Raw genomic sequence first — 26,807 nt, 5'->3', positions numbered from 1 at the left:
CAAAACCCACAATTTAATTCTGTCTCATGTGTCGAAGGAGTTCGTTTTGTTTTCAATCCAAACTCCCTTGCCAATCTATTCTGTACCAGTTGGAAAGGAATTTGGGAATAATTCTTGTGTTGTTACAAGGAATCGAGTGTGCTTTTTTCTCCCCAATCGTGGCATAATAACAGGCTTCCCCCACTTCCTTTCTCATCTCTGTCCTCCCCTTTGAAGTGCAGCAATCCAGCTTCTATGGCTACACCGGGATGTTACCAAAGCGATATACCCAAGGCGTCATGACCGGTGAAAGTGAGTATTGCCTCTTTTTTTTCGGCTCAGTCCCAAAAATGACATTACACCACAAATGTAGCACCATCATTCCACTTTCAGGGAGCACCGTTGCATCCAGTTGCAGAATTGTAGTTTCTGCCTGGAAATTCCAAGTGCTGTCCTCCTTCCTAAACTGCAAATCCCAGATTCTCATAGGAGGCAATGACAGCAATTAAGATGCAATCATAATATTATAATTCTATAGCATGAAAGCACTGGAGCCACCAGGAGCACAGCGGGTTAAACTGCTGATCTGCTGAACTTGCTGACCACAAGGTTGATGGTGCAAATCTGGGGAGCAGGGCGAGCTCCCACCGTTATCCCCAGCTTATGCCAACCTAGCAGTTCGAAAACATGCAATGTGAGTAGATCAATAGGTACTGCCTTGGCGGGAAGGTAACGGCGCTCCATGCAATCGTGCCAGCCACACGACCTTGGAGGCGTTTATGGACAACGTTGGCTCTTCAGCTCATAATCATCATCATCATCATCATCATCATCATCATCATCATCCAGGATATAGATCTCATTTGCTGTGATGTACTGTGCTTTTGTGTCAATAATAATAATAATAATAATAATAATAATATATTATTATTATTATTATTATTATTATTATTGGTGTTGTTGTTGTTTTAAATACGACTAAATGAGTCCACAGCAGACAAGATGATGATGATGATTATTATTATTATTATACAACAATACAAGTCAGCACAGTGGCACCGTGATCTTGTTTGCTGTTTGCATTATTATTAGTAGTAGTATTATTATTTGATACACAACAAGAGTAGTACACAGCAAACAAGATCACTGTGCCATTGTGCTGGCTGTTGTATTGTATCACACGTCAGACACTTCCCAAGTGTCTAGGATTATGTGATGTGTTGGTGAATGATGCATGCAGAGTCGAGTAGGGTGGCCTTTTGCAGCTAACAGGTGGTAATTTTGTCAGCACTGCTTGTTTTTAAGTGCAGGCCAAGGTCTTGAGGCACTACACCCAGTGTGCCGATCACCACTGGGACCCCCTTGACTGGCTTGTGCCAGAGTCTTTGCAGTTCAATCTTTAAATCCTCATATCGTGTCAGTTTTTCCAGTTGTTTCTCTGCAATCCTGCTGTTGCCTGGGATTGCAACATCGACAATCCATACGTTGTTGTTGTTGTTATTGTTATTATTATTGAAGCATCACCTGTTAATAAGGAGAGCTATTCTTGCCCATCAACTGTTTCAGAACCAGTTGTGCCTTTGTTTGCCATGGAACCTGATTGCGGTGCCCAAGAGGAGCCAAAATGTGTGAACCGTTCTCCATTTCCGCCCATGCGCTGGCACAGCCTTTGAGCACCTGTGAGGAGTGAGCCGCTGCGCAAGATGGACCCTCTTCTGCTTTATCGGCTGCCCTAATGTCTGTTATCTTTCCGCTAATCAGAGTCAATGACCCTTGGTCCCCAGTGTGGATTCTGGGATGCTTGGACAGAATGGCCAGGGCAGATGGCGCCTATGCCAGACCGTTCTCTGCCCACTCACCGATTGGCACAGGCGCTAATGACTGACAGCTGGGCATCCTCATTAATGCATCGCTTGGCATCCATCGTTGGCACATCCACGGATCTGTAGTGGACATGTCCTCCTGCCTCTTGGGCGGGCCTCAAGTCAGATGGAGAGAGTAAACCCATTAAGGCAGCAGACCTCTGCTCCGAAAGGAACAACGGTCACCGTGCCCTGACCACTGACGTGTTTTGCCATATCTCGGTCTCTTCCCTCTTTCCTTTGGCTCTGCTTCTTAGAATCATAGAATCAAAGAGTTGGAAGAGACCTCCTGGGCCATCCAGTCCAACCCCATTCTGCCAAGAAGCAGGAATATTGCATTCAAATCACCCCTGACAGATGGCCATCCAGCCTCTGTTTAAAAGCTTCCAAAGAAGGAGCCTCCACCACACTCCGGGGCAGAGAGTTCCACTGCTGAACGGCTCTCACAGTCAGGAAGTTCTTCCTCAGGTTCAGATGGAATCTCCTCTCTTGTAGTTTGAAGCCATTGTTCCCTTGCGTCCTAGTCTCCAAGGAAGCAGAAAACAAGCTTGCTCCCTCCTCCTCCCTGTGGCTTCCTCTCACATATTTATACATGGCTATCATATCTCCTCTCAGCCTTCTCTTCTTCAGGCTAAACATGTCCAGCTCCTTAAGCCGCTCCTCATAGGGCTTGTTCTCCAGACCCTTGATCATTTTAGTCGCCTTCCTCTGGACACATTCCAGCTTGTCAATATCTCTCTTGAATTGTGGTGCCCAGAATTGGACACAATATTCCAGATGTGGTCTAACCAAAGCAGAATAGAGCATGGGGAGCATGACTTCCCTAGATCTAGACACTAGGCTCCTCTTGATGCAGGACAAAATCCCATTGGCTTTTTTTGCCACCACATCACATTGTTGGCTCATGTTTAACTTGTTGTCCACGAGGACTCCAAGATCTTTTTCTTATCTCTCTTCCAGATTAAAATATAATTTCGTTTGGGCACGACTTAAACTGCCCTTGCTCATTGCACTGGAGACATGGGAGTTGTGGCTTTACAAGGCCTGTAGTCTTCTCTGCCCAAGACTTCTGGCGCCTCAATAAACTACCCATTTCATAGCATTAACGTTGGCTCAAACTGCATTCATTCTGCAATCTGGATGTACCGATTGTCCTGTTCAAACCACTCCTCATCACTTTCCCGGCTGCTTTTGAAATGTCTCAATTTCTCTCACTTCTTCCCACTTTCCTCCTTACTCCAAATGCTACAAATTGAAGTCAAAAAGGAAAAGTAGTTTGCACTCAATTAACTTAGCAGGTGGGAAAGGAGAAGAGAGGAGCAGATAGATTCTGCCCTTCCCAGTAGGTTCAGGGCAAAGCAAACTGCTGCACCTTTGCCTCACTTGGATGTACTTCTTCATTCATAACCTTTGCCATCTCGACGGTAGCCTGATGCTCCTTGGCTACATGCGTGCCAGTTTGTAACCATGCAATTTTGGTAGACATAGCAGATTTGGTGTTGTCAAATTAGCTATAGCCTAAATCAGTGTTTCTCAACCTTCCTAATGTTGCAACCCCTTAATACAGTTCCGCCAGTTGTGATGATCCCCAAACATCGAATAAGTTCCTTTCCCAACAAACTTTGCTTTCTTCCTGTTGCTTTCCTAATGGCGAGAGGGCATTCATTTAAAGGGAAAAGACAACCTTTTTGGCTTTGTTTTGCTTCCTTGCACTGAAAATAAGTTCCTTTCCCAACAAACTCTGCTTTCTTCCTGTGGCTTCCCTCTCCTGATGGTGAGAGGCCATTCATTTAAATAGGAAAGGCAGCCTTTTTGGCTTTGCTTTGCTTCCTTGCACTGAAAATAAGTTCCTTTCCCGAACACTGCTTTCTTCCTGTGGCTTCTCTCTCCTTATGGTGAGAGAGGGCATTCATTTAAAGGGGAAAGGCAACCTTTTTGGCTTTGCTTTGCTTCCTTGCACTGAAAATAAGTTCCTTTCCCAACGAACTCTGCTTTCTTCCTGTGGCTTCCCTCTCCTTATAGTGAGAGGCCATTCGATTAAAGAGGAAAGGCAGCCTTTTTGGCTTTGTTTTCCTTCCTTGCACTGAAAATAAGTTCCTTTCCCAACAAACTCTGCTTTCTTCCTGTGGCTTCTCTCTCCTTATGGTGAGAGAAGGCATTCATTTAAAAGGGAAAGGCAGCCTTTTTGGCTTTGTTTTGCTTCCTTGCACTGAAAATAAGTTCCTTTCCCAATGAACTCTGCTTTCTTCCTGTGGCATCCCTTTCCTTATAGTGAGAGGCCATTCAATTAAAAAGGAAGGGCAGCCTTTTTGGCTTTGCTTTGCTTCCTTGTGCTGAAAATAAAACCGACCTTGGGAGGCTTCTGAAATTGATCAAATGCAAACAAAAAAGTATTGGGTAAGTTTTGAATCTTAAGTTTTGGGTACAGGCTACGCCCCTGTGTCAGATATCACCTTGTAAGTATCAATTTAATGACTTTGATACAACTTACAAGAACAAAAAAAAGTAAAGGTAAAGGTTTCCTCTTGCCATCAAGTCTAGTTGTGTCCGATTCTGTGGAGTGGTGGTCATCTCAATAAGCCGAAGAGCTGGCATTGACCATAGATGCCTCCAAGGTCATGTGGCCAGCATGACTGCATAGAGCACCGTTACCTTCTCACCAAAGCAGTACCTATTGATCTACTCACATTTGCATGTTTTCAAACTGCTAGGTTGGCAGAAGCTAGGCCTAACAGCAGGAGCTCACCCCGTTCCCCAGATTCGAACCTCTGACCTTTCAATCAGCAACTTCAGCAGCTCAGCGGTTTAACCCACTTTGCCACCTGGGGCTCAAAAAGGCACACCTACATACCTACATCTCCCAGGGTTCTATCTATAGCAGTGTTTCTCAACCTGGGGGTCGCGAAGGGGTGTCAGAGGGGTCACCAAAGACCATCAGAAAACACAGTATTTTCTGTTGGTCATGGGGGATCTGTGTGGGAAGTTTGGCCCAATTCTATCATTGGTGGGGTTCAGAACGCTCCTTGATTGTGGGTGAACTATAAATCCCAGCAAGTACAACTCCCAAATGTCAAAGTCTATTTTCCCCAAACCCTATCAGTGTTCACATTTGGGCATATTGAGTATCCATGCCAAGTTTGGTCCAGATCCATCATTGTTTGAGCCCACAGTGCTCTCTGGATGTAAACAAACTACAACTCCCAAACTCAAGGTCAATGCCCACCAAAACCTTCCAGTATTTTCTGTTCATCATGGGAGTTCTCTGTGCCAACTTTGGTTCAATTCCATTGTTGGTGGGGTTCGGAACGCTCTTTGTTTACATGTTAACTGTAAATCCCAGCAACTACAACTCCCAAATGACAAAATCAATCCCCCCACCAACCCCACCAGTATTCAAATTTGGGCATACCGGGTATTTGTGCCAAATTTGCTCCAGTGAATGAAAATACATCCTGCAGATCATTATTTACATGGCGATTCATACTGTTAGGATTATGGTTGGGGGTCACCACAACATGAGGGACTGTATTAAGGGGTCGCGGCATTAGGAGGGTTGAGAACTACTGATCTATAGCATTGAGCTGTGACCATTAAAATGGTGCCAAACTGGATTAATTCTACAATGTGAATGCATTCCTGGAACCATGGGTTGCCTTTTTGCATGTCGAAAGTCCAGAGCTGTTATAGTCGTACATTTACTTCCAAGGGAAGCGAAGTCTCTTTGGAGTGGCAGCATTAATCTAATAACTGGGAGTAAACCCTGATTAGCAGATTAACCAACTGAAGTCTGGTATAACGAGAGAGTGGATTAGATTTCTGCGCCACACTGCTGCCAGGAGACCGGCTGGCTCTTTGCAAACCAGGAGAGACTGTTCTCTGGCTTTTATCATCAAGGCGGCTGTGTGCCTTGCATGGCAAAAATCAAAACGGTTTCCTCGAGGCGATCCACATGTTGTCATGAGGAAAAACTCAGCCCGGTGACGTGAATGCATCAAGTAAATGGAGTGGATTAGCATATTTTTGTTATCTTCTCTATTTTTGTTAGGCTTCTCTCACACAGAGAGGCTTCTCTCACACAGAGAGGCTTCTCTCACAGAGAGAGGCTTCTCTCACACAGAGAGGCTTCTCTCACACAGAGAGGCTTCTCTCACACAGAGAGGCTTCTCTCACAGAGAGAGGCTTCTCTCACACAGAGAGGCTTCTCTCACACAGAGAGGCTTCTCTCACACAGAGAGGCTTCTCTCACACAGAGAGGCTTCTCTCACAGAGAGAGGCTTCTCTCACACAGAGAGGCTTCTCTCACACAGAGAGGCTTCTCTCACACAGAGAGGCTTTGTTCTTACTTGGTAGAATATATCTACCTTCTTGAAGGCAGAGCTGGGAGGGAGGGGGACTCACGTTCTGAGCAGCAGGAATTATATTCTGACAACATCTCTTTTCTGAAATGTGTTGTGGTCTTACCAAAGGCTTTGCAATAACGACTATTTTATTTTGCCTTTGAAAACTTTTTTCTATCCCCCCCCCCCCCACATTGATTTTAAAATATTTTCAGAATGGTTTTACCTGTACATATTTTTAATTTATTGTATACAGGCCGTTCTCGAGTTACAAACATCTGACTTACAATGTGTTCTCTTACACAGAGAGGCTTCTCTCAGAGAGAGGGTTCTCTCACACAGAGAGGCTTCTCTCACACAGAGAGAGGCTTCTCTCAAACAGAGAGGCTTCTCTCACACGGAGAGGCTTCTCTCACACAGAGAATCTTCTTCTCTCACACACAGAAGTTTCTCTCACACACAGAGGCTTCTCTCACACAGAGAGCTTCTCTCACACAGAGAGGCTCCTCTCACACAGAGAGGCTTCTCTCACACAGAGAGGCTTCTCTCACACAGAGAGGCATCTCTCACACAGAGGCTTCTCTCACACAAAGAGGCTTCTCTCACACAGAGAGGTTTCTCTCACAGAGAGGTTTCTCTCACACAAGAGAGGCTTCTCTCTCACACAGAGGTTTCTCTCACACAGAGAGAGGCTTCTCTCAAACAGAGAGGCTTCTCTCACAGAGAGAGGCTTCTCTCACACACAGAAGTTTCTCTCACACACAGAGGCTTCTCTCACACAGAGAGCTTCTCTCACACAGAGAGGCTCCTCTCACACAGAGAGGCTCCTCTCACACAGAGAGGCTTCTCTCACACAGAGAGGCTTCTCTCACACAGAGAGGCGTCTCTCACACACAGAGGCTTCTCTCACACAGAGAGGTTTCTCTCACACAGAGAGGCTTCTCTCACACACAGAAGCTTCTCTCACACAGAGAGGCTTCTCTCACACAGAGAGGTTTCTCTCACACAGAGAGGTTTCTCTCACAGAGAGGTTTCTCTCACACAAGAGAGGCTTCTCTCTCACACAGAGGTTTCTCTCACACAGAGAGGTTTCTCTCACACAGAGAGGTTTCTCTCACAGAGAGAGGTTTCTCTCACAGAGAGAGGGTTCTCTCACACAGAGGTTTCTCTCACACAGAGGCTTCTCTCACACAGAGAGGTTTCTCTCATACAGAGAGGCTTCTCTAACAGAGAGAGGCTTCTCTCACAGAGAGAGGCTTCTCTCACAGAGAGAGGCTTCTCTCACACAGAGAGGCTTCTCTCACACTTGTGACCCCTCTCACACAGAGAGGCTCCTCTCACACAGAGAGGCTTCTCTCACACTTGTGACCCCTCTCACACAAAGAGGCTCCTCTCACACAGAGAGGCTTCTCTCACACAGAGAAGCTTCTCTCACACAGAGAGGCTTCTCTCCCACCATTCCTGACAGCCTCAGGACCCTTCCTTTTCCCTCTTACCTGCATAAGCAGAAAAGGAAAGGGAAAAGGAAAAGGAAGGGCCTGAGGTTGTTAGGAATGGTGGGAGTTGAAGTCCAAAACACCTGGAGGGCCCAAGTTTGCCCATGCCTGGTATAGAGGTTAATAAGTATTGTGTTAGTTTGTGAATATATATGGAGAGAGCGAGGGGGGGGGGGAGGTAAAGGTTTTCCCATGACATGAAGTCCAGTCATGTCCGACTCTGGGGTGTGGTGCTCATCTCCATTTCTAAGCTGAAAAGCCGGCATTGTCCATAGACACCTCCAAGGTCATGTGGCCGGCATGACTGCATGGACCACAATAATAATAATAATAATAATAATAATAGTAATAATAATAATAATAACTTTATTTATACTCCGCCACCATCTCCCCAAGGGGAATTGGGGTGGCTTACATGAGTCCAAGCCCAGCAATACAGCAATGCAAATAAACAACATACAACAACAATAAAAAGTAAAAAAATAAAAATAAAATATTTTATTTTTAATTAAAAATTAATTATTTTAATCAAAATATTATGTTGTAATAAAAATTTACAACAGCAAAACAACAGAGAGTAAACAATCAGGCACATCAAATCACTCTCAACAAAAGATTCCCCCCAGGCACTTTCAAGCCATTAAATGCTAATCAAGGTGGTCAGTTGAAACATTCCCACCTAGCTCCAGCAGACAAGAGTTCTTTCTCCCATCCTGGACATGATTCCCCAGATATGTAAACCCTATTTTCATAGTTTCCAACAGACCTCACAACCTCTGAGGATGCCTGCCATATATGCAGGTGAAACGTCAGGAGAAAATGCCTCTAGAACATGGCCAGACAGCCCGAAAAACCTACAGCAACCCAAACAAATGCAACTTATGAACAAACATACAGAACTTATCTTGTTTGTAACTTGGAAGAGAAAGCTGAGAGGAGATATGAGGAGGACAATGTATAAGTATGTGAGTGGAAGTCATAGGGAGGAGGGAGCAGACTCACTCCATTTCTAAGCTGAAGAGCCGGCGTTGTCCCTAGACACCTCCAAGGTCATATGGCCAGCATGACTGCATGGAGCGCCATATGTATGTATATATATGTATATATATATATATATTCGCTGTTTTATAAATATGTGAGGGGAAGTCATAGGGAGGAGGGAGCAGACTCACTCCATTTCTAAGCTGAAGAGCCGGCGTTGTCCTTAGACACCTCCAAGGTCACATGACCAGCATGACTGCATGGAGCGCCATATGTGTGTGTAATATATATTCGCTGTTTTATAAATATGTGAGGGGAAGTCATAGGGAGGAGGGAGCAGACTCACTCCATTTCTAAGCTGAAGAGCCGGCGTTGTCCCTAGACACCTCCAAGGTCCCATGGCCAGCATGACTGCATAGAGCGCCATATGTATTCGCTGTTTTATAAATATGTGAGGGGAAGTCATAGGGAGGAGGGAGCAGACTCACTCCATTTCTAAGCTGAAGAGCCGGCGTTGTCCTTAGACACCTCCAAGGTCACATGGCCAGCATGACTGCATGGAGCGCGCGCGCTCTCTCTCTCTATATATATATATATTCGCTGTTTTTTATAATTAAAAAAACATATTAATCAAATGTTTAGACATAGTGATCATGTCTCTTCTCAGCCTTATTTTCTCTAGGCTAAGCAGACCCAGCTCTTTAAGCCACTCCTCATAGGTTGCACACCTTTGATCACTTTGGTTGCTGTTCTCTGGACAGGACAAGGTTTACTGGAGAACGGATAAATGACGTGAATGTTTACTGGAGAATAGATCCTATTTGCATTGTCCAGAGATGTATGCTTCGTTGCCACCTTCTGCTCTGCTTTCCTAGGTACTGCCGGAGTGATCATCTCCCTGAGCCGCATCTTCACCAAACTCCTGCTGTCGGACGAGAAGGAGAACACCATCATCTTCTTCTTCATCTCCATCAGCCTCGAGCTCACCTGCTTCATCCTCCACCTCTTGGTCAAGCGGACACAGTTTGTGAAGTATTACACGGCCCACTCCAAGGACGGCACGCTCAAAGGGGCCGTGGACCAAGGCACTGGATACCGGGTTCACCACGATGTCACGGCAGAAGGCATCCGATTCGTACGTTGGTTCTCGGGTTGTGTAAACAAGTCACCCTTGCACCAGGGGGACTGTGGAACTTTTGCAATTACACTACGTTCCTGGTTTGAAAGTGTTATTTCCCATTTAATTGTGTGGTCCTTACTTTGAAAGTAGTTCTCTTACTCCAGAAACTTTGTTATTGTTGCATAAACTATGTTGGATTAGTTGGGATGCTAGTATTGAAAAACTAGAGCAAAATCCAGATTGCAATTTAATAAATTATTCCCATGTTTTTATGATAGAACCAATTAGGAAATTACACTTAAAACCCAGGAACTAAAATCTTGTAACATAGTGTAATTAAAGTTGAAAGCCATGACCAAAGAAGTTGGAAAATCCATGAAGAGTTGCTAAGGATGCATCTACACTGTGGATTGAATTTAGTTTGGTCCACTCTTTAACTGCCAAGATGCAATGCTTGGCAGTCCTGGGAATTGTGGTTTGATGAATCTTGGGATTTGTAGTTTGGTGGATCCTGGGAGTCGTGGTTTGGTGAATCCTGGGCATTATAATTTGGTGAATCCTGAAAGTTGTGGTTTGGTGAATCCTGAGAGTTGTGGTTTGGTGAATCCTGAGAGTTGTGGCTTGGTGAGTCTTTGTAGTTTGGTGAATTCTGAGAGTTGTGGTTTGGTGAATCCTGGGAGTTGTATTTTGGTGAATTCTGGGAGTTGTGGTTTGGTGAATCCTGGGAGTTGTGGCTTGGTGAGTCCTTGCAGTTTGATGAATCCTGGGAGTTGTGGTTTGGTGAGTCCTTGTAGTTTGGTGAATCCTGGGAGTTGTGGTTTGGTGAATCCTGGGAGTTGTGGTTTGGTGAATCCTATTTATTACAGGTTCTTATACCCCGCCCTTCTCACCCCGGGGGGGACTCAGGGCGGCTTACAAAAGCGAGGCACCATTTGATGCCCGCGTCACAAAACAATCAATACAAAATTATTACAAATTCATAGTTAACAATTCATACATGATACCAATAAAATCAATAAAATCAATAAAAACCCCATACAAACCCAATTCATCCCCCCACATGGTCAGCGTTCATTAACTCATAGATCTCATTCTCAATTCCACTTCTTCCATCCTGCTGGTCGTATTCATCTGATTTAATTGCCAGATTGCCCGAAGGCCTGGTCCCAAAGCCACGTCTTCACCCTCCTCCTGAAGGAGAGGAGGGATGATGATGTCCTGATTTCCCCCGGGAGTGAGTTCCACAGGTGAGGGGCCACCACTGAGAAAGCCCTGCTCCTCGTCCCCACCAGCCTCACTTGTGACAGTGGTGGGGTCGAGAGCAGGGCCTCCCCAGATGATCTCAGACTCCGAGGTGGGACGTAGCGGGAGATACGTTCGGACAGATACACTGGACCGGGTTGTAGTTGTAGTAGTTGTAGTAGGTGAATCCTGGGAGTTGTGGTTTGGTGAATCCTGGAAGTTGTGGTATGGTGAATCCTGGGAGTTATAATTTGGTGAATCCTGGGAGTTGTAATTTGGTGAATCCTGGGAGTTGTAGTTTGGTGAATCCTGGGAGTTGTGACTTGATGAATCTGGGAAGTTGTCGTTTGGTGAATCCTGGGAGTTGCCATTTGTTGAATCCTGGGAGTTGTAATTTGGTGAATCCTGGGAGTTGTGGCTTGATGAATCTGGGAAGTTGTCGTTTGGTGAATCCTGGGAGTTGCCATTTGTTGAATCCTGGGAGTTGCCATTTGTTGAATCCTGGGAGTTGTAATTTGGTGAATCCTGGGAGTTGTGGCTTGGTGAATCCAGGGAGTTGTCGTTTGTGAATCCTAGGAGTTATAGTAGGTGAATCCTGGGAGTTGTAGTTTGGTGAATCCTAAGAGTTATAGTTTGGTGAATCCTAAGAGTTGTAGTAGGTGAATCCTGGGTGTTGTAGTTTGATGAATCCTGAGAGTTGCTGTTTGGTGAATCCTGGGAGTTGTATTTTGGTGAAGTACCAGCACTCTTTGGCAGAGCAGGCTCAAGAACTGGTGAAACGACAGTTCTGGTGATTCCATAGCATTAAGCCATGGCAGCCGAAGTGGTGTCCAGTGGCGTCAATTCAAGTGTGTAGATGCACTCTAGGTTTTCTAATTTGGAGAATTTGGGGGACCATTGATGTATGTGTTTATAGAGGTCGATGCCACCCTCTCCTGGTCTGTGCCAGAAATGCAGGCCAGGATTCTTCAGAGTATAACTCCATACAAGTCTATGTCCTTGCAGAAAATGAACCTTATAGGAAAACATCGGTGGAGGAAGATGTCTTTAGTTTGAAAAAACAAATACTAAAGAAGGCAGGATACCCATTGACTTTGCAAGATACCTTGGGGAACTGGAAAGCCCCACTAACAAGCGGTTACATCTGGCCATACTTTGTCGGATTGTGCAATTCTGCAGATGAGGGCTGAATTGTGATTTGTCATTTTTCTTTTTCCCTCCAAGGAGAATCGGCTGCACGGGCAAGAGTGTTCCCCTCCGGACCCCTTTGGGCAGGAAGGCAAGTTGGCCGGCAGCGGGACCTACGTGAGATTTGACGTCCCTCAGCCTAAAATCAAAAAGAGCTGGCCCAGTTTCAGAGGTGAGAACAAGAGAAGACACTCATCCAGGCATTGGTTTGTCACCTCTCCAAAGTGTACCACCCAACTGTCCCAGTTTAGCAAGCACAGCCTTGGTTAACCCTCTGCTGTCTCCCTTTCTCTGCCCCACTTTCCCTCTTTCTCCCCCGCTTACTTCAGCACAACATATTCCTAAACAGAGTACATACATCTCAGGATTTCTCTACTTAGGATAGTCATTCTACGTGTTCATCTTCATGAATACAGTGGCTTTTTCCCTCATGTTGTCTGGCTGTTTTTGGAGTTCCTTTTGTGAAATTCTGGAGCGTCTGCAATCTTGAGAATCTTTTGTGTTTTGGCAAAAAGGTCATGCACCTGACAAATCATCTTCAGACAGTTGCTCTGAGTAAAGCAGTGAAGGGCCTCTCTCAAGAATGTGGCCTTCTGAATCATCCTGAAACAGCTCAGGTCTCTCTTCTGAATTTAACTCAGGCCCAAGCAAACCCTCATCCCCAAGCCCATCATTAGAAACATCATCCCTATTCCTATCATGAACATCATGCACCTGACAAATCATCTTCAGACAGTTGCTCTGAGTAAAGCAGTGAAGGGCCTCTCTCAAGAATGTGGCCTTCTGAATCACCCTGAAACAGCTCAGGTCTCCCTTCCGGACTTAACTCAGGCCCAAGCAAACCCTCATCCATAGGCCCATCATTAGAAGCATCATCCCCATTCCTATCATGAACATCATGCACCTGACAAATCGTCTTCAGACTGAGTAAAGCAGTGAAGGGCCTCTCTCAAGAATGTGGCCTTCTGAATCATCCTGAAAGGGCTCAGGTCCCTCTTCTAAACTTAACTCAGGTCCAAGTGAACCCTCATCCCCAGGCCCATCAGTAGAAACATCATCCCCATTCCTATCATGAACATCAACATAACAAATCATCTTCAGACTGAGTAAGGCAGTGAAGGGCCTCTCTCAAGAATGTGGCCTTATGAATCACCCGGAAACAGCTCAGATCTCTCTTCTAGACTTAACTCAGGCCCAAGCAAACCCTCATCCTCAGACCCATCGTTAGAAACATCATCCCCATTCCTATCATGAACATCAACATGACAAATCATCTTCAGACTGAGTAAGGCAGTGAAGGGCCTCTCTCAAGAATGTGGCCTTATGAATCATCCGGAAACAGCTCAGATCTCTCTTCTAGACTTAACTCAGGCCCAAGCAAACCCTCATCCTCAGACCCATCGTTAGAAACATCATCCCCATTCCTATCATGAACATCAACATGACAAATCATCTTCAGACTGAGTAAGGCAGTGAAGGGCCTCTCTCAAGAATGTGGCCTTCTGAATCATCCGGAAACAGCTCAGATCTCTCTTCTAGACTTAACACAGGCCCAAGCAAACCCTCATCCTCAGACCCATCGTTAGAAACATCATCCCCATTCCTATCATGAACATCAACATAACAAATCATCTTCAGACTGAGTAAGGCAGTGAAGGGCCTCTCTCAAGAATGTGGCCTTATGAATCATCCGGAAACAGCTCAGATCTCTCTTCTAGACTTAACTCAGGCCCAAGCAAACCCTCATCCTCAGACCCATCGTTAGAAACATCATCCCCATTCCTATCATGAACATCAACATGACAAATCATCTTCAGACTGAGTAAGGCAGTGAAGGGCCTCTCTCAAGAATGTGGCCTTATGAATCATCCGGAAACAGCTCAGATCTCTCTTCTAGACTTAACTCAGGCCCAAGCAAACCCTCATCCTCAGACCCATCGTTAGAAACATCATCCCCATTCCTATCATGAACATCAACATGACAAATCATCTTCAGACTGAGTAAGGCAGTGAAGGGCCTCTCTCAAGAATGTGGCCTTCTGAATCATCCGGAAACAGCTCAGATCTCTCTTCTAGACTTAACTCAGGCCCAAGCAAACCCTCATCCTCAGACCCATCGTTAGAAACATCATCCCCATTCCTATCATGAACATCAACATGACAAATCATCTTCAGACTGAGTAAGGCAGTGAAGGGCCTCTCTCAAGAATGTGGCCTTCTGAATCATCCGGAAACAGCTCAGATCTCTCTTCTAGACTTAACTCAGGCCCAAGCAAACCCTCATCCTCAGACCCATCGTTAGAAACATCATCCCCATTCTTATCATGAACATCAACATAACAAATCATCTTCAGACTGAGTAAGGCAGTGAAGGGCCTCTCTCAAGAATGTGGCCTTATGAATCATCCGGAAACAGCTCAGATCTCTCTTCTAGACTTAACTCAGGCCCAAGCAAACCCTCATCCTCAGACCCATCGTTAGAAACATCATCCCCATTCCTATCATGAACATCAACATGACAAATCATCTTCAGACTGAGTAAGGCAGTGAAGGGCCTCTCTCAAGAATGTGGCCTTATGAATCATCCGGAAACAGCTCAGATCTCTCTTCTAGACTTAACTCAGGCCCAAGCAAACCCTCATCCTCAGACCCATCGTTAGAAACATCATCCCCATTCCTATCATGAACATCAACATGACAAATCATCTTCAGACTGAGTAAGGCAGTGAAGGGCCTCTCTCAAGAATGTGGCCTTATGAATCATCCGGAAACAGCTCAGATCTCTCTTCTAGACTTAACTCAGGCCCAAGCAAACCCTCATCCTCAGACCCATCGTTAGAAACATCATCCCCATTCCTATCATGAACATCAACATAACAAATCATCTTCAGACTGAGTAAGGCAGTGAAGGGCCTCTCTCAAGAATGTGGCCTTATGAATCATCCGGAAACAGCTCAGATCTCTCTTCTAGACTTAACTCAGGCCCAAGCAAACCCTCATCCTCAGACCCATCGTTAGAAACATCATCCCCATTCCTATCATGAACATCAACATGACAAATCATCTTCAGACTGAGTAAGGCAGTGAAGGGCCTCTCTCAAGAATGTGGCCTTATGAATCATCCGGAAACAGCTCAGATCTCTCTTCTAGACTTAACTCAGGCCCAAGCAAACCCTCATCCTCAGACCCATCGTTAGAAACATCATCCCCATTCCTATCATGAACATCAACATGACAAATAATCTTCAGACTGAGTAAGGCAGTGAAGGGCCTCTCTCAAGAATGTGGCCTTATGAATCATCCGGAAACAGCTCAGATCTCTCTTCTAGACTTAACTCAGGCCCAAGCAAACCCTCATCCTCAGACCCATCATTAGAAACATCATCCCCTTTCCTATCATGAACATCCACATGGGCATCATGCACCTGACAAATCGTCTTCAGACAGTTGTTCTGAGTAAAGCAGCGAAGGACCTCTCTCAAGAATGTGGCCTTCTGAATCACCCTGAAACAGCTCAGGTCTCCCTTCTGAACTTAACTCATGCCCAAGCAAACCCTCATCCCCAGGCCCATAATCAAAAACATCATACACCTGACAAATCATCTTCAGACAGTTGTTCTGAGTAAAGCAGCAAAGGACCTCTCTCAAGAATGTGGCCTTGTGAATCATCCTGAAACAGTTCAGGTCTCTCTTCTGAACTTAAATCAGGCCCAAGCAAACCCTCATCCCCAGGCCCATCATTAGAAACATCATCCCCATTCCTATCATGAACATCAACATGAACATCATGCACCTGACAAATCGTCTTCAGACTGGGTAAAGCAGTGAAGGGCCTCTCTTAAGAATGTGGCCTTGTGAATCATCCTGAAACAGTTCAGGTCTCTCTTCTGAACTTAAATCAGGCCCAAGCAAACCCTCATCCCCAGGCCCATCATCAGAAACATCATCTCCATTCCTATCATGAACATCAATATGAACATCATGCACCTGACAAATCATCTTCAGACAATTGTTCTGAGTAAAGCAGTGAAGGCCTCAAGAATGTGGCCTTGTGAATCATCCTGAAACAGCTCAGGTCTCTCTTCTGAACTTAACTCAGACCCAAGCAAAGGGCCTCTCTCAAGAATGTGGCCTTTTGAATCACCCTGAAACAGCTCAGGTCTCTCTTCTGAAAACTCAGGCCCAAACAAACCCTCATCCCCAGGCCCATCATTAAAAACATCATCCCCATTCCTATCATGAATATCAACATGAACATCATGCACCTGACAAATCGTCTTCAGACAGTTGTTCTGAGTAAAGCAGCGAAGGACCTCTCCCAAGAATGTGGCCTTCTGAATCACCCTGAAAGAGCTCAGGTCTCCCTTCTGAACTTAACTCAGGCCCAAGCAAACCCTCATCCCCAGGCCCATAATCAAAAACATCATACCCATTCCTATAATAAACATCAACATAACAAATCATCTTCAAACTGAGTAAAGCAGTGAAGGGTCTCTCTCAAGAATGTGGCCTTCTGAATCATCCTGAAAGAGCTCAAGTCTCTCTTCTAAACTTAACTCAGGCCCAAGTAAACCCTCATCCCCAGGCCCATTATTAGAAACATCATCCCCATTCTTATCATGAACATCAACATGAAAATCATGCACCTGACAAATCATCTTCAGACTGGGTAAAGCAGTGAAGGGCCTCTCTCAAGAATGTGGCCTTATGAATCATCCGGAAACAGCTCAGATCTCTCTTCTAGATTTAACTCAGGCCCAAGCAAACCCTCATCCTCAGACCCATCGTTAGAAACATCATCCCTTTCCTATCATGAACATCCACATGGGCATCATGCACCTGACAAATCGTCTTTAGACAGTTGTTCTGAGTAAAGCAGCAAAGGACCTCTCTCAAGAATGTGGCCTTCTGAATCACCCTGAAACAGCTCAGGTCTCCCTTCTGAACTTAACTCAGGCCCAAGCAAACCCTCATCCCCAGGCCCATAATCAAAAACATCATACACCTGACAAATCATTTTCAGACAGTTGTTCTGAGTAAAGCAGCGAAGGGCCTCTCTCAAGAATGTGGCCTTGTGAATCATCCTGAAACAGCTCAGGTCTCCCTTCCAAACTTAACTCAGGCCCAAGCAAACCCTCATCCCCAGGCCCTTCATTAGAAACATCATCCTCATTCCTATCATGAACATCAACATGAACATCATGCACCTGACAAATCATCTTCAGACAGTTGCTCTGAGTAAAGCAGTGAAGGGCCTCTCTCAAGAATGTGGCCTTGTGAATCATTCTGAAACAGCTCAAGTCTCTTTTCTAAACTTAACTCAGGCCCAAGTAAACCCTCATCCCCAGGCCCATCATTAGAAACATCATCCCCTTTCCTATAATTAACATCAATATGAACATCATGCACCTGACAAATCATCTTCAGACTGAATAAAGCAGTGAAGGGCCTCTCTCAAGAATGTGGCCTTGTGAATCATCCTGAAACAGCTCAGGTCTCTCTTCTGAATTTAACTCAGGCCCAAGCAAACCCTCATCCCCAGGCCCATCATTAGAAATATCATCCTTATTCCTATCATGAACATCTACATTAACATCATGCACCTGACAAATCATCTTCAAACAGTTGTTCTGAGTAAAGCAGCAAAGGACCTCTCTCAAGAATGTGGCCTTGTGAATCACCCTGAAACAGCTCAGGTCTCTCTTCTGAATTTAACTCAGGCCCAAGCAAACCCTCATCCCCAGGCCCATCATTAGAAACATCATCCCCATTCCTATCATGAACATCAACATAACAAATCATCTTCAGACTGAGTAAAGCAACGAAGGGCCTCTCTCAAGAATGTGGCCTTGTAAATCATCCTGAAACAGCTCAGGTCTCTCTTCTGAACTTAACTCAGGCCCAAGCAAACCCTCATCCCCAGGCCCATCATTAGAAACATCATCCTTATTCCTATCATGAACATCAACATGAACATCATGCACCTGACAAATCGTCTTCAGACTGAGTAAAGCGGTGAAGGGCCTCTCTTAAGAATGTGGCCTTATGAATCACCCTGAAACAGTTCAGGTCTCTTTTCTAAACTTAACTCAAGCCCAAGCAAACCCTCATCCCCAGGCCCATCATTAGAAACATCATCCCCATTCCTATCATGAACATCAATATGAACATTATGCACCTGACAAATCATCTTCAGACAGTTGCTCTGAGTAAAGCAGTGAAGGGCCCTTCTCAAGAATGTGGCCTTGTGAATCATCCTGAAACAGTTCAGGTCTATCTTCTGAACTTAACTCAGGCCCAAGCAAACATCCCCAGGCCCATCATCAGAAATATCATCCCTATTTCTATTATGAACATCAACAGGAACATCATGAACATCAGCATGAACATCAGACACAATCACAGGCCAACGGAGAAGGACAAGTTTCCATCCCTCATCCTCAGGCCCATCATTAGAAATGTCATCCCCATTCCTATCATGAACATCAACATGAACATCATGCACCTGACAAATCATATTCGGACAGTTGCTCTGAGTAAAGCAGTGAAGGGCCTCTCTCATGAATGTGGCCTTGTGAATCATCCTGAAACACCTCAGGCCTCTCTTCTGAACTTAACTCAGGCCCAAGCAAACCCTCATCCCCAGGCCCATCATTAGAAACATCATCCCCATTCCTATCATGAACATCAATATGAACATTATGCACCTGATAAATCATCTTCAGACAGTTGCTCTGAGTAAAGCAGTGAAGGGCCCTTCTCAAGAATGTGGCCTTGTGAATCATCCTGAAACAGTTCAGGTCTATCTTCTGAACTTAACTCAGGCCCAAGCAAACATCCCCAGGCCCATCATCAGAAATATCATCCCTATTTCTATTATGAACATCAACAGGAACATCATGAACATCAGCATGAACATCAGACACAATCACAGGCCAACGGAGAAGGACAAGTTTCCATCCCTCATCCTCAGGCCCATCATTAGAAATGTCATCCCCATTCCTATCATGAACATCAATATGAACATCATGCACCTGACAAATCATCTTCAGACAGTTGTTCTGAGTAAAGCAGCGAAGGGCCTCTCTCAAGAATGTGGCCTTGTGAATCATCCTGAAACAGCTCAGGTCTCCCTTCCGAACTTAAATCAGGCCCAAGCAAGCCCTTATCCTCAGGCTCATCATTAGAAACATCATCCCCTTTCCTATCATGAACATCAACATGAACATCATGCACCTGACAAATAATCTTCAGACAGTTGTTCTGAGTAAAGCAGCAAAGGGCCTCTCTCAAGAATGTGGCCTTGTGAATCATCCTGAAACAGCTCAAGCCTCTCTTCTGAATTTAACTCAGGCCCAAGCAAATATCCCCAGGCCCATCATCAGAAACATCATCCCTATTTCTATTATGAACATTGACATGAACATCATGCCCATCATGAACATCAGCATAAACATCAGACACAATCACAGGCCAACGGAGAAGGACAAGTTTCCATCCCTCATCCTCAGGCCCATCATTAGAAACATCATCTCCTTTCCTATCATGAACATCAACATTAACATCATGCACCTGACAAATCATCTTCAAACAGTTGTTCTGAGTAAAGCAGCAAAGGACCTCTCTCAAGAATGTGGCCTTGTGAATCACCCTGAAACAGCTCAGGTCTCTCTTCTGAATTTAACTCAGGCCCAAGCAAACCCTCATCCCCAGGTCCATCATTAGAAACATCAACCACATGCCTATCATGAACATCAACATGCACATCATGCACCTGACAAATTATCTTCAGACAGTTGTTCTGAGTAAAGCAGCGAAGGGTCTCTCTCAAGAATGAGGCCTTGTGAATCATCCTGAAACAGCCAGGTCTCTCTTCTGAACTTAACTCAGGCCCAAGCAAACATCCCCAGGCCCATCGTCAGAAACATCATCCCCATGTCTATCATGAACATCAGCATGAACATCAGAGACAATCACAGGTCAACGGAGAAGGACAAGTTTCCATGCCTATCACTTTCCTGTTTTATGTCAGCCCTGTTCAGCCTGTGATTGTGTCTGATGTTCATGTTGATGTTCATGATGTTCATGTTGATGTTCATGATAGGAATGGGGATGATGTTTCTGATGATGGGCCTGGGGATGTGTGCTTGGGCCTGAGTTAAGTTCAGAAGAGAGGCCTGAGCTGTTTCAGGATGATTCACAAGGCCACATTCTTGAGAGAGGCCCTTCGCCTCTTTACTCAGAACAAATGTCAGAAGAAGATTTGTCAGGTTCAGGAGTTAATGAGGGAGAAGATAACGAAAGCCTGGACAGAAAGCAGAGTTTAAGTAAACAGAGGCAAAGTCTTCAGAGGCTGAGACATCTCAGAAGAGAGAGAACAAACCATTATCTGATGGGAAGGTCAAGAAAAACGCTTTCAGTTTTGGGATCTGTAAAAGCTTTATAATGATTCATGGAAGAGAGTTGCCTTAGTTGGGTCAACATTGTTATTTTATCACAGATTTGCTTTTAAGTGCTCTGAGTTTCATGTACCAAGTTTTTGCCTAGCTCAAGATTTGAGTATGAGATTTTCCTACTGTCTTGTTCCATGGATTCAAGTGCCCAGTTTCATGGATTTTTATGTACTCAACGATCTTGTTTTCCTCTGAAGCTGATGGACTATTTCCTTTATTACTGATTTTGCTATTTTTTACTGTTTTGCTTATATATAATCTTCAATAAACTGCTTGTTGATTTTACCAAGCTGGTGTGGTGTTTAAGGTCAGAGGTGTTCCTGCTCTGGAGTACGACATTCCCATTGTTGAATGAATTGTGTGCAAATTATCATTACTCTTTGGACAACTGAAGTAAGCTGAGGACAAGGAGAGAAAGCGTCCGAAGGAGCGGACAAAGAGGATGTCTTAAAAGCAGCCCAAAAAGGGGGATGAAATGCCAAATCGGAATATGTTAGTGGCCACCCTGGTGACTTTGGTCTCAACCTTTTGCTTCTGTGAATGGTTCTGAACTGGAATTTGGCTCTCAGCTTTTAAAAACATTCTTCCTTTGGTTCCCTTCTCAAACAGATATGATGCTCCACCGCTATATCGTCTCTCGGGTGATCTGGGCGTACATGCTCTCCATCGCGATGACGTACTTCATCACCCTGTGCCTCTTTCCGGGACTGGAATCGGAAATCCGGAACTGCACCCTCGGGGAGTGGCTCCCCATCCTTATCATGGCCATCTTCAACCTCTCCGACTTCGTGGGCAAGGTAGGGACCCAAATATCTCCAGGTTGCCCCAGTGAGGAAATATCTCCAGGTTGCCCCAGTGAGGAAAGGCTGCCCTTTTTGTTATCGAGAAGAGAGGGTTCAGGGGTCACCAAATTGAACAATGTTGGGAATTTATGTACCTTGGAATCCATTCTATGGGAAAACTATTCTAACTAGGGTGAGGTGGATCAGTAATTGGTTAAATAGACGAACCCAGAAGGTGATTCTCCCCAAGGCTTCCTCTTCATCCTGGAAAGAAGTGACGAGTGGAGTGCCACAAACAGGGTTCCGTCTTGGGCCCGGTCCCAAGGATCTTCATTCATGACTTAGATGAAGGGTTAGAAGGCAGGATCATCACGTTTGCAGATGGGACCAAATTGGGAGGGAGAGCCAAGACTCCAGAGGACAGGAGCAGGATTCAAAACGATCTTGACAGATTAGAGAGATGATGGGCCAAAACTAACAAAATGAAGTTCAACATGGACAAATGCAAGATACTCCACTTTGGCAGGAAAAACGAAATGCAAAGAGACAGAATGGGGGACGATGAGGCCTGGCTCGAGAGCAGTACGTGTGAAAAAGATCCTGGAGTCCTCGTGGACAACAAGTTAAACATGAGCCAACAATGTGATGCGGCGGCAAAAAAAGCCAATGGGATTTTGGCCTGCATCAATAGGAGCCTAGTGTCTAGATCTAGGGAAGTCATGCTCCCCATGCTCTGTTCCGCTTTGGTTAGACCACACCTGGAATATTGTGTCCAATTCTGGGCACCACAATTCAAGAGAGATATCGACAAGCTGGAAAGTGTCCAGAGGAGGGCGACTAAAATGATCAAGGTTCTGGAGAACAAGCCCTATGAGGAGCGGCTTAAGGAGCTGGGCATGTTTAGCCTGAAGAAGAGAAGGCTGAGAGGAGATATGATAGCCATGTATAAATATGTGAGAGGAAGCCACAGGGAGGAGGGAGCAAGCTTGTTTTCTGCTTCCTTGGAGACTAGGACTGGAACAATGCAATGGAACAATGGCTTCCAACTACAAGAAAGGAGATTCCATCTGAACATGAGGAAGAACTTCCTGACTGTGAGAGCCGTTCAGCAGTGGAACTCTCTGCCCCAGAGTGTGGTGGAGGCTCCTTCTTTGGAAGCTTTTAAACAGAGGCTGGATGGCCATCTGTCAGGGGTGATTTGAATGCAATATTCCTGCTTCTTGGCAGAATGGGGTTGGACTGGATGGCCCAGGAGGTCTCTTCCAACTCTTTGATTCTATGATTCTATTCTATAGAACACACTAGTGGCACAGCAGGAAAGAAGATTCCACTTGATCTTCTTACAGCTGTTCAGCAGTGGAACTCTCTGCCTCAGAGTCTGAAGGAGGCTCCTTCATTGGGGGATTTTAAACAGAGACTGGATGGCCATCTGTCAGGGATACTTTGATGGTGCTTTTCCTACATGGAAGGGGTTGGACTAGATGGCCCACGTGGTCTCTTTCAGTTCTAAGATTCTACGATTCTGTCTCTTGCATTTTTAGATCTTGGCAGCCTTGCCGTACGACTGGAAAGGCACGCACCTGCTCATCTACTCCTGCCTGAGGGTGGTCTTCATCCCGCTGTTCATCATGTGCGTCTACCCCAACGGGAAGCCCTCCTTTAGCCACCCGGCCTGGCCCTGCATCTTCTCCCTCCTCATGGGAATCACCAACGGATACTTCGGCAGCGTTCCCATGATCCTGGCAGCTGGAAAAGTCACCCCCGAACAGCGGGAACTGGCAGGTAGGCAGAGCAATATGGGAATGTTCATCTTCCCATGTCAAACCCAAAAAAAAAGTGCTAAATTTTCACTACTCATTTCCACCCAATTCTAAGGAGGCCTCTCGGGTACTGTGTCTATCTGGATGAGGAGGAACAAGCTGAAGATCAATCCCGACAAGACAGAGGTCCTCCTGGTCAATAGTAAACCTGATTGGGGTATAAGGTGGCAACCTGTGTTGGACGGGGTTACACTCCCCCTGAAGTCACAGGTCCGCAGTTTGGGATTCCTCTTGGATTCATCGCTTACGCTTGAGGCTCAGGCGTCGGCGGTGTCCGGGAGGGCTTTTGCACAATTGAGACTCGTGCGCCAACTGCGACCGTACCTCACGAAGGCTGATCTGGCCAGGGTTGTCCATGCCTTGGTCACCTCTAGACTGGACTGCTGTAATGCGCTCTACGTGGGGCTGCCCTTGAAAATGGCTCGGAAGTTCCAACTGGTCCAACGGGCAGCAGCCAGGATGTTAACTGGGGCCCCTTACAGAGAGAGGTCAACCCTCCTGTTCAAGGAGCTCTACTGGCTGCCATTTATCTTCCGAGCCCAATTTAAGGTGCAGGTGCTTACCTACAAAGCCCTGAACGGTTTGGGACCAGTCTACCTGCATGACTGCATCTCCGTCTACGAACCTACGCGTTCACTTCGTTCATCTGGAGACCCTGCTCGTGATTCCGCCCGCATCGCAAGCGCGTTTGGTGGGGACACAAGACAGGGCCTTTTCTGTGGTGGCCCCCCGACTCTGGAACACCCTCCCCAAAGATCTTAGACAGGCCCCTACATTGGCAGTCTTTAGAAAGAACTTGAAGACCTGGCTGTTCCGATGTGCCTTCCCAGAATAGGAAATCTCCAATACCAAGTCCCAGAAGCACTTTATTAGAATTGAGATTGCCGCACACTGCACACTGCACTTACCCCATAATCCTTACATATCACCTGTCACATCAGCACTTTTAATTCTGTACCCTTTACTCTGGCCCGGCCCAGTTTTATCTTGTTGATGTATTGTTTATTGCTTGTGGTTTTGTTGTTTTAATATTGCTTTAATTGTTTTTAATTTGCTTTAAGTGTATTGTTATGTTGTGTGTTGAGGCCTTGGCCTTTGTAAGCCGCATCGAGTCCTTCGGGAGATGCTAGCGGGGTACAAATAAAGTTTAATAATAATTAATAATAATACTTTTTCGTTATATAATTGCACAAGGGAAGGGGAGATTCCAGGGCTCCTTTCTCGCTCATTTCTAGAGCCATCGGGATGAAACTTGCAACAGGGGTACAACACATTTACCACTGTTACTCCTCCAAGTTTCAGAACGTTTAACTCATCCAACTTACCTGTCCGAACGTATCTCCCCTTACAAACTATCATGGACTCTAAGATCGTCTGGAGAGGCCCTGCTCTCGGTCCCGCCTTCATCTCAAGTACGAGACAGGACCTTCTCAGTGGTGGCCCCTCAGCTATGGAACACCCTCCCTAGGGTGATTAGATCTGCTCCCTCCCTCTTAACGTTTCGGAGGCAAGTTAAAACATGGCTGTTCGAGCAAGCGTTTACAAATGCAGAGTAGCTAATATAGGAAACTGAACGATTTGACAATGCTTGATAATAATGGGATGCTAATGATGTTGTTTTTATTGCTTTTGTGGTGTTTTACATTGTTTAATGTTTTAATCTGTATTATGTTTTTATATGTACTGATTTGTTGGAAACCGCCTTGAGTCGCCGATTGGCTGAGAAAGGCGGTATGCAAATACAACAAATAAATAAATAAATAATTTTGGGGAATTTAAAATAGTTTTTATGAACAACATAAAAAAACAAAAACAAGAGCCATCTCCTTGAACGAGGAGGCTCCGGTGGCGCAATGGGTAAAACCCTTGTGCCGGCAGGACTGAAGACTGACAGGTCACAGGTTCGAATCCGGGGAGAGCACGGATGAGCTCCCTATGTCAGCTCCAGCTCCCCATGCGGGGACATGAGAGAAGCCTCCCACAAGGATGGTAAGACACCAAACTTCCAGGCAATGTAGGCCAGAAACATCTGGGGACCCCAGGTTGAGAACCACTGGTCTAGTGGTTTTTGAGTTCTGTTAATCCCACAAACAAACATTACATTTTTATTTATATAGATCAGGGGTCCTCAAACTTTTTAAACCGGGGGCCAGTTCACTGTCCCTCAGACCGTTGGAGGGCCGGACTATAGTTTAAAAAAATCAATAAATAAATTCCTATGCACATTGCAGATACCTTATTTTGCGGTGTGGAAGGGCCCTTGGAGGGAGGGGGTTCTTTCTCGCCCTCTTTAGGCAGTAATTCCAGGAGCAGAGAATGGGAAATCTTCCTATTTCTAGTCTGAACAAAATCTGGCTACCAGTATTAAAAAAACTCTAAAGTTATAACTGTAAATAAAGAACAACACTCAAACACAGGGAGACTCCAGACAAGAAACAATCAGGGCCAGCTAATCACCTCTCAACAAAGGATTCTCCCTAAAAACTGTCAGGCTATGAAATGGTAATCAAGGTGGCCAATTGAAACATTCATACCTACCTCCAACAGACAAGAGTTCTTTCCCCCACGCTGGATCTTCCACAATTTTCCTAGTTAAAGGTTTTCCTCTGACATGAAGCCCAGTCGTGTCTGACTCTGGGGTGTGGTGCTCATCTGCATTTCTAAGTCGAAGAGCCGGCGTTGTCCGTTGACACCTCCAAGGTCATGTGGCCGGCATGACCGCATGGAGCGCCGGGGCACCCTCCCTCGGGCCCGATGGGCAGCGTGAGCCTGCCAGGGGAGGAACAGCCTTGCACGGCCTACTCGCGCGTAAAGCACCTCACGAGGTGCTTTACGTGCGAGTAGGCTACGCGGAGCAGCTGCCCTTGGTTGGCTCACACTGCCCATCGGGCCCGAGGGAGGGTGCCCCGGCGCTCCATGCCAAGGGAGGAGCAGCCCCGCGCAGCCTACTTGCACAGAAAGCACCTCGTAAGGTGCTTTACACGCGAGTAGGCCACGCAGAGCAGCTGCCCTTGGCTGGCTCACACTGCCCATCAGGCCTGACGGATAGCGTGAGCCAGCCAAGGGAGGGGCACTGTGTGTGGGGGTGGGGGCGCTCCTCCTCCGCGGGCTGGATAAGTGCCCTTGGTGGGCCGGAAGTAGCCCGCGGGCTGTAGTTTGAGGACCCCTGATATATTTTGTGGGCAAAACTAACAAAATGAAGTTCAACAGTGACAAATGCAAGATACTCCACTTTGGCAGAAAAAATGAAATGCAAAGATACAGAATGGGGGACAATGAGGCCTGGCTTGAGAGCAGTACATGTGAAAAAGATCTTGGAGTCCTCGTGGACAACAAGTTAAACATGAGCCAGGAATGTGATGTGGCGGCAAAAAAAGCCAATGGGATTTTGGCCTGCATCAAGAGGAGCCTAGTGTCTAGGTCCAGGGAAGTCATGCTCCCCATGCTCTATTCTGCTTTGGTTAGACCACACCTGGAATACTGTGTCCAATTCTGGGCACCACAATTCAAGAGAGATATTGACAAGCTGGAATGTGTCCAGAGGAGG

At 45.8% G+C, this 26,807-nt stretch overlaps 1 protein-coding gene across 1 annotated transcript in view; it reads left to right on the top strand.

Annotated features, from left to right (window-relative positions):
* Positions 1–26,807, top strand: part of LOC137095383 (equilibrative nucleoside transporter 4-like) — a 66,367-nt gene that overhangs the window by 34,701 nt on the left and 4,859 nt on the right. The window contains exons 6-10 of the mRNA XM_067461985.1: positions 217–291; positions 9,531–9,790; positions 12,242–12,377; positions 21,268–21,455; positions 22,982–23,222. Of these exons, the coding sequence (XP_067318086.1) occupies positions 217–291; positions 9,531–9,790; positions 12,242–12,377; positions 21,268–21,455; positions 22,982–23,222 (900 nt within the window). The remainder of the gene's footprint in view (positions 1–216; positions 292–9,530; positions 9,791–12,241; positions 12,378–21,267; positions 21,456–22,981; positions 23,223–26,807) is intronic.

The sequence above is a fragment of the Anolis sagrei genome, chromosome Y, assembly GCF_037176765.1.
Source record: "Anolis sagrei isolate rAnoSag1 chromosome Y, rAnoSag1.mat, whole genome shotgun sequence".
Lineage (NCBI taxonomy): Eukaryota > Metazoa > Chordata > Lepidosauria > Squamata > Dactyloidae > Anolis > Anolis sagrei.
This window is presented reverse-complemented; position numbering and strand designations above follow the sequence as displayed.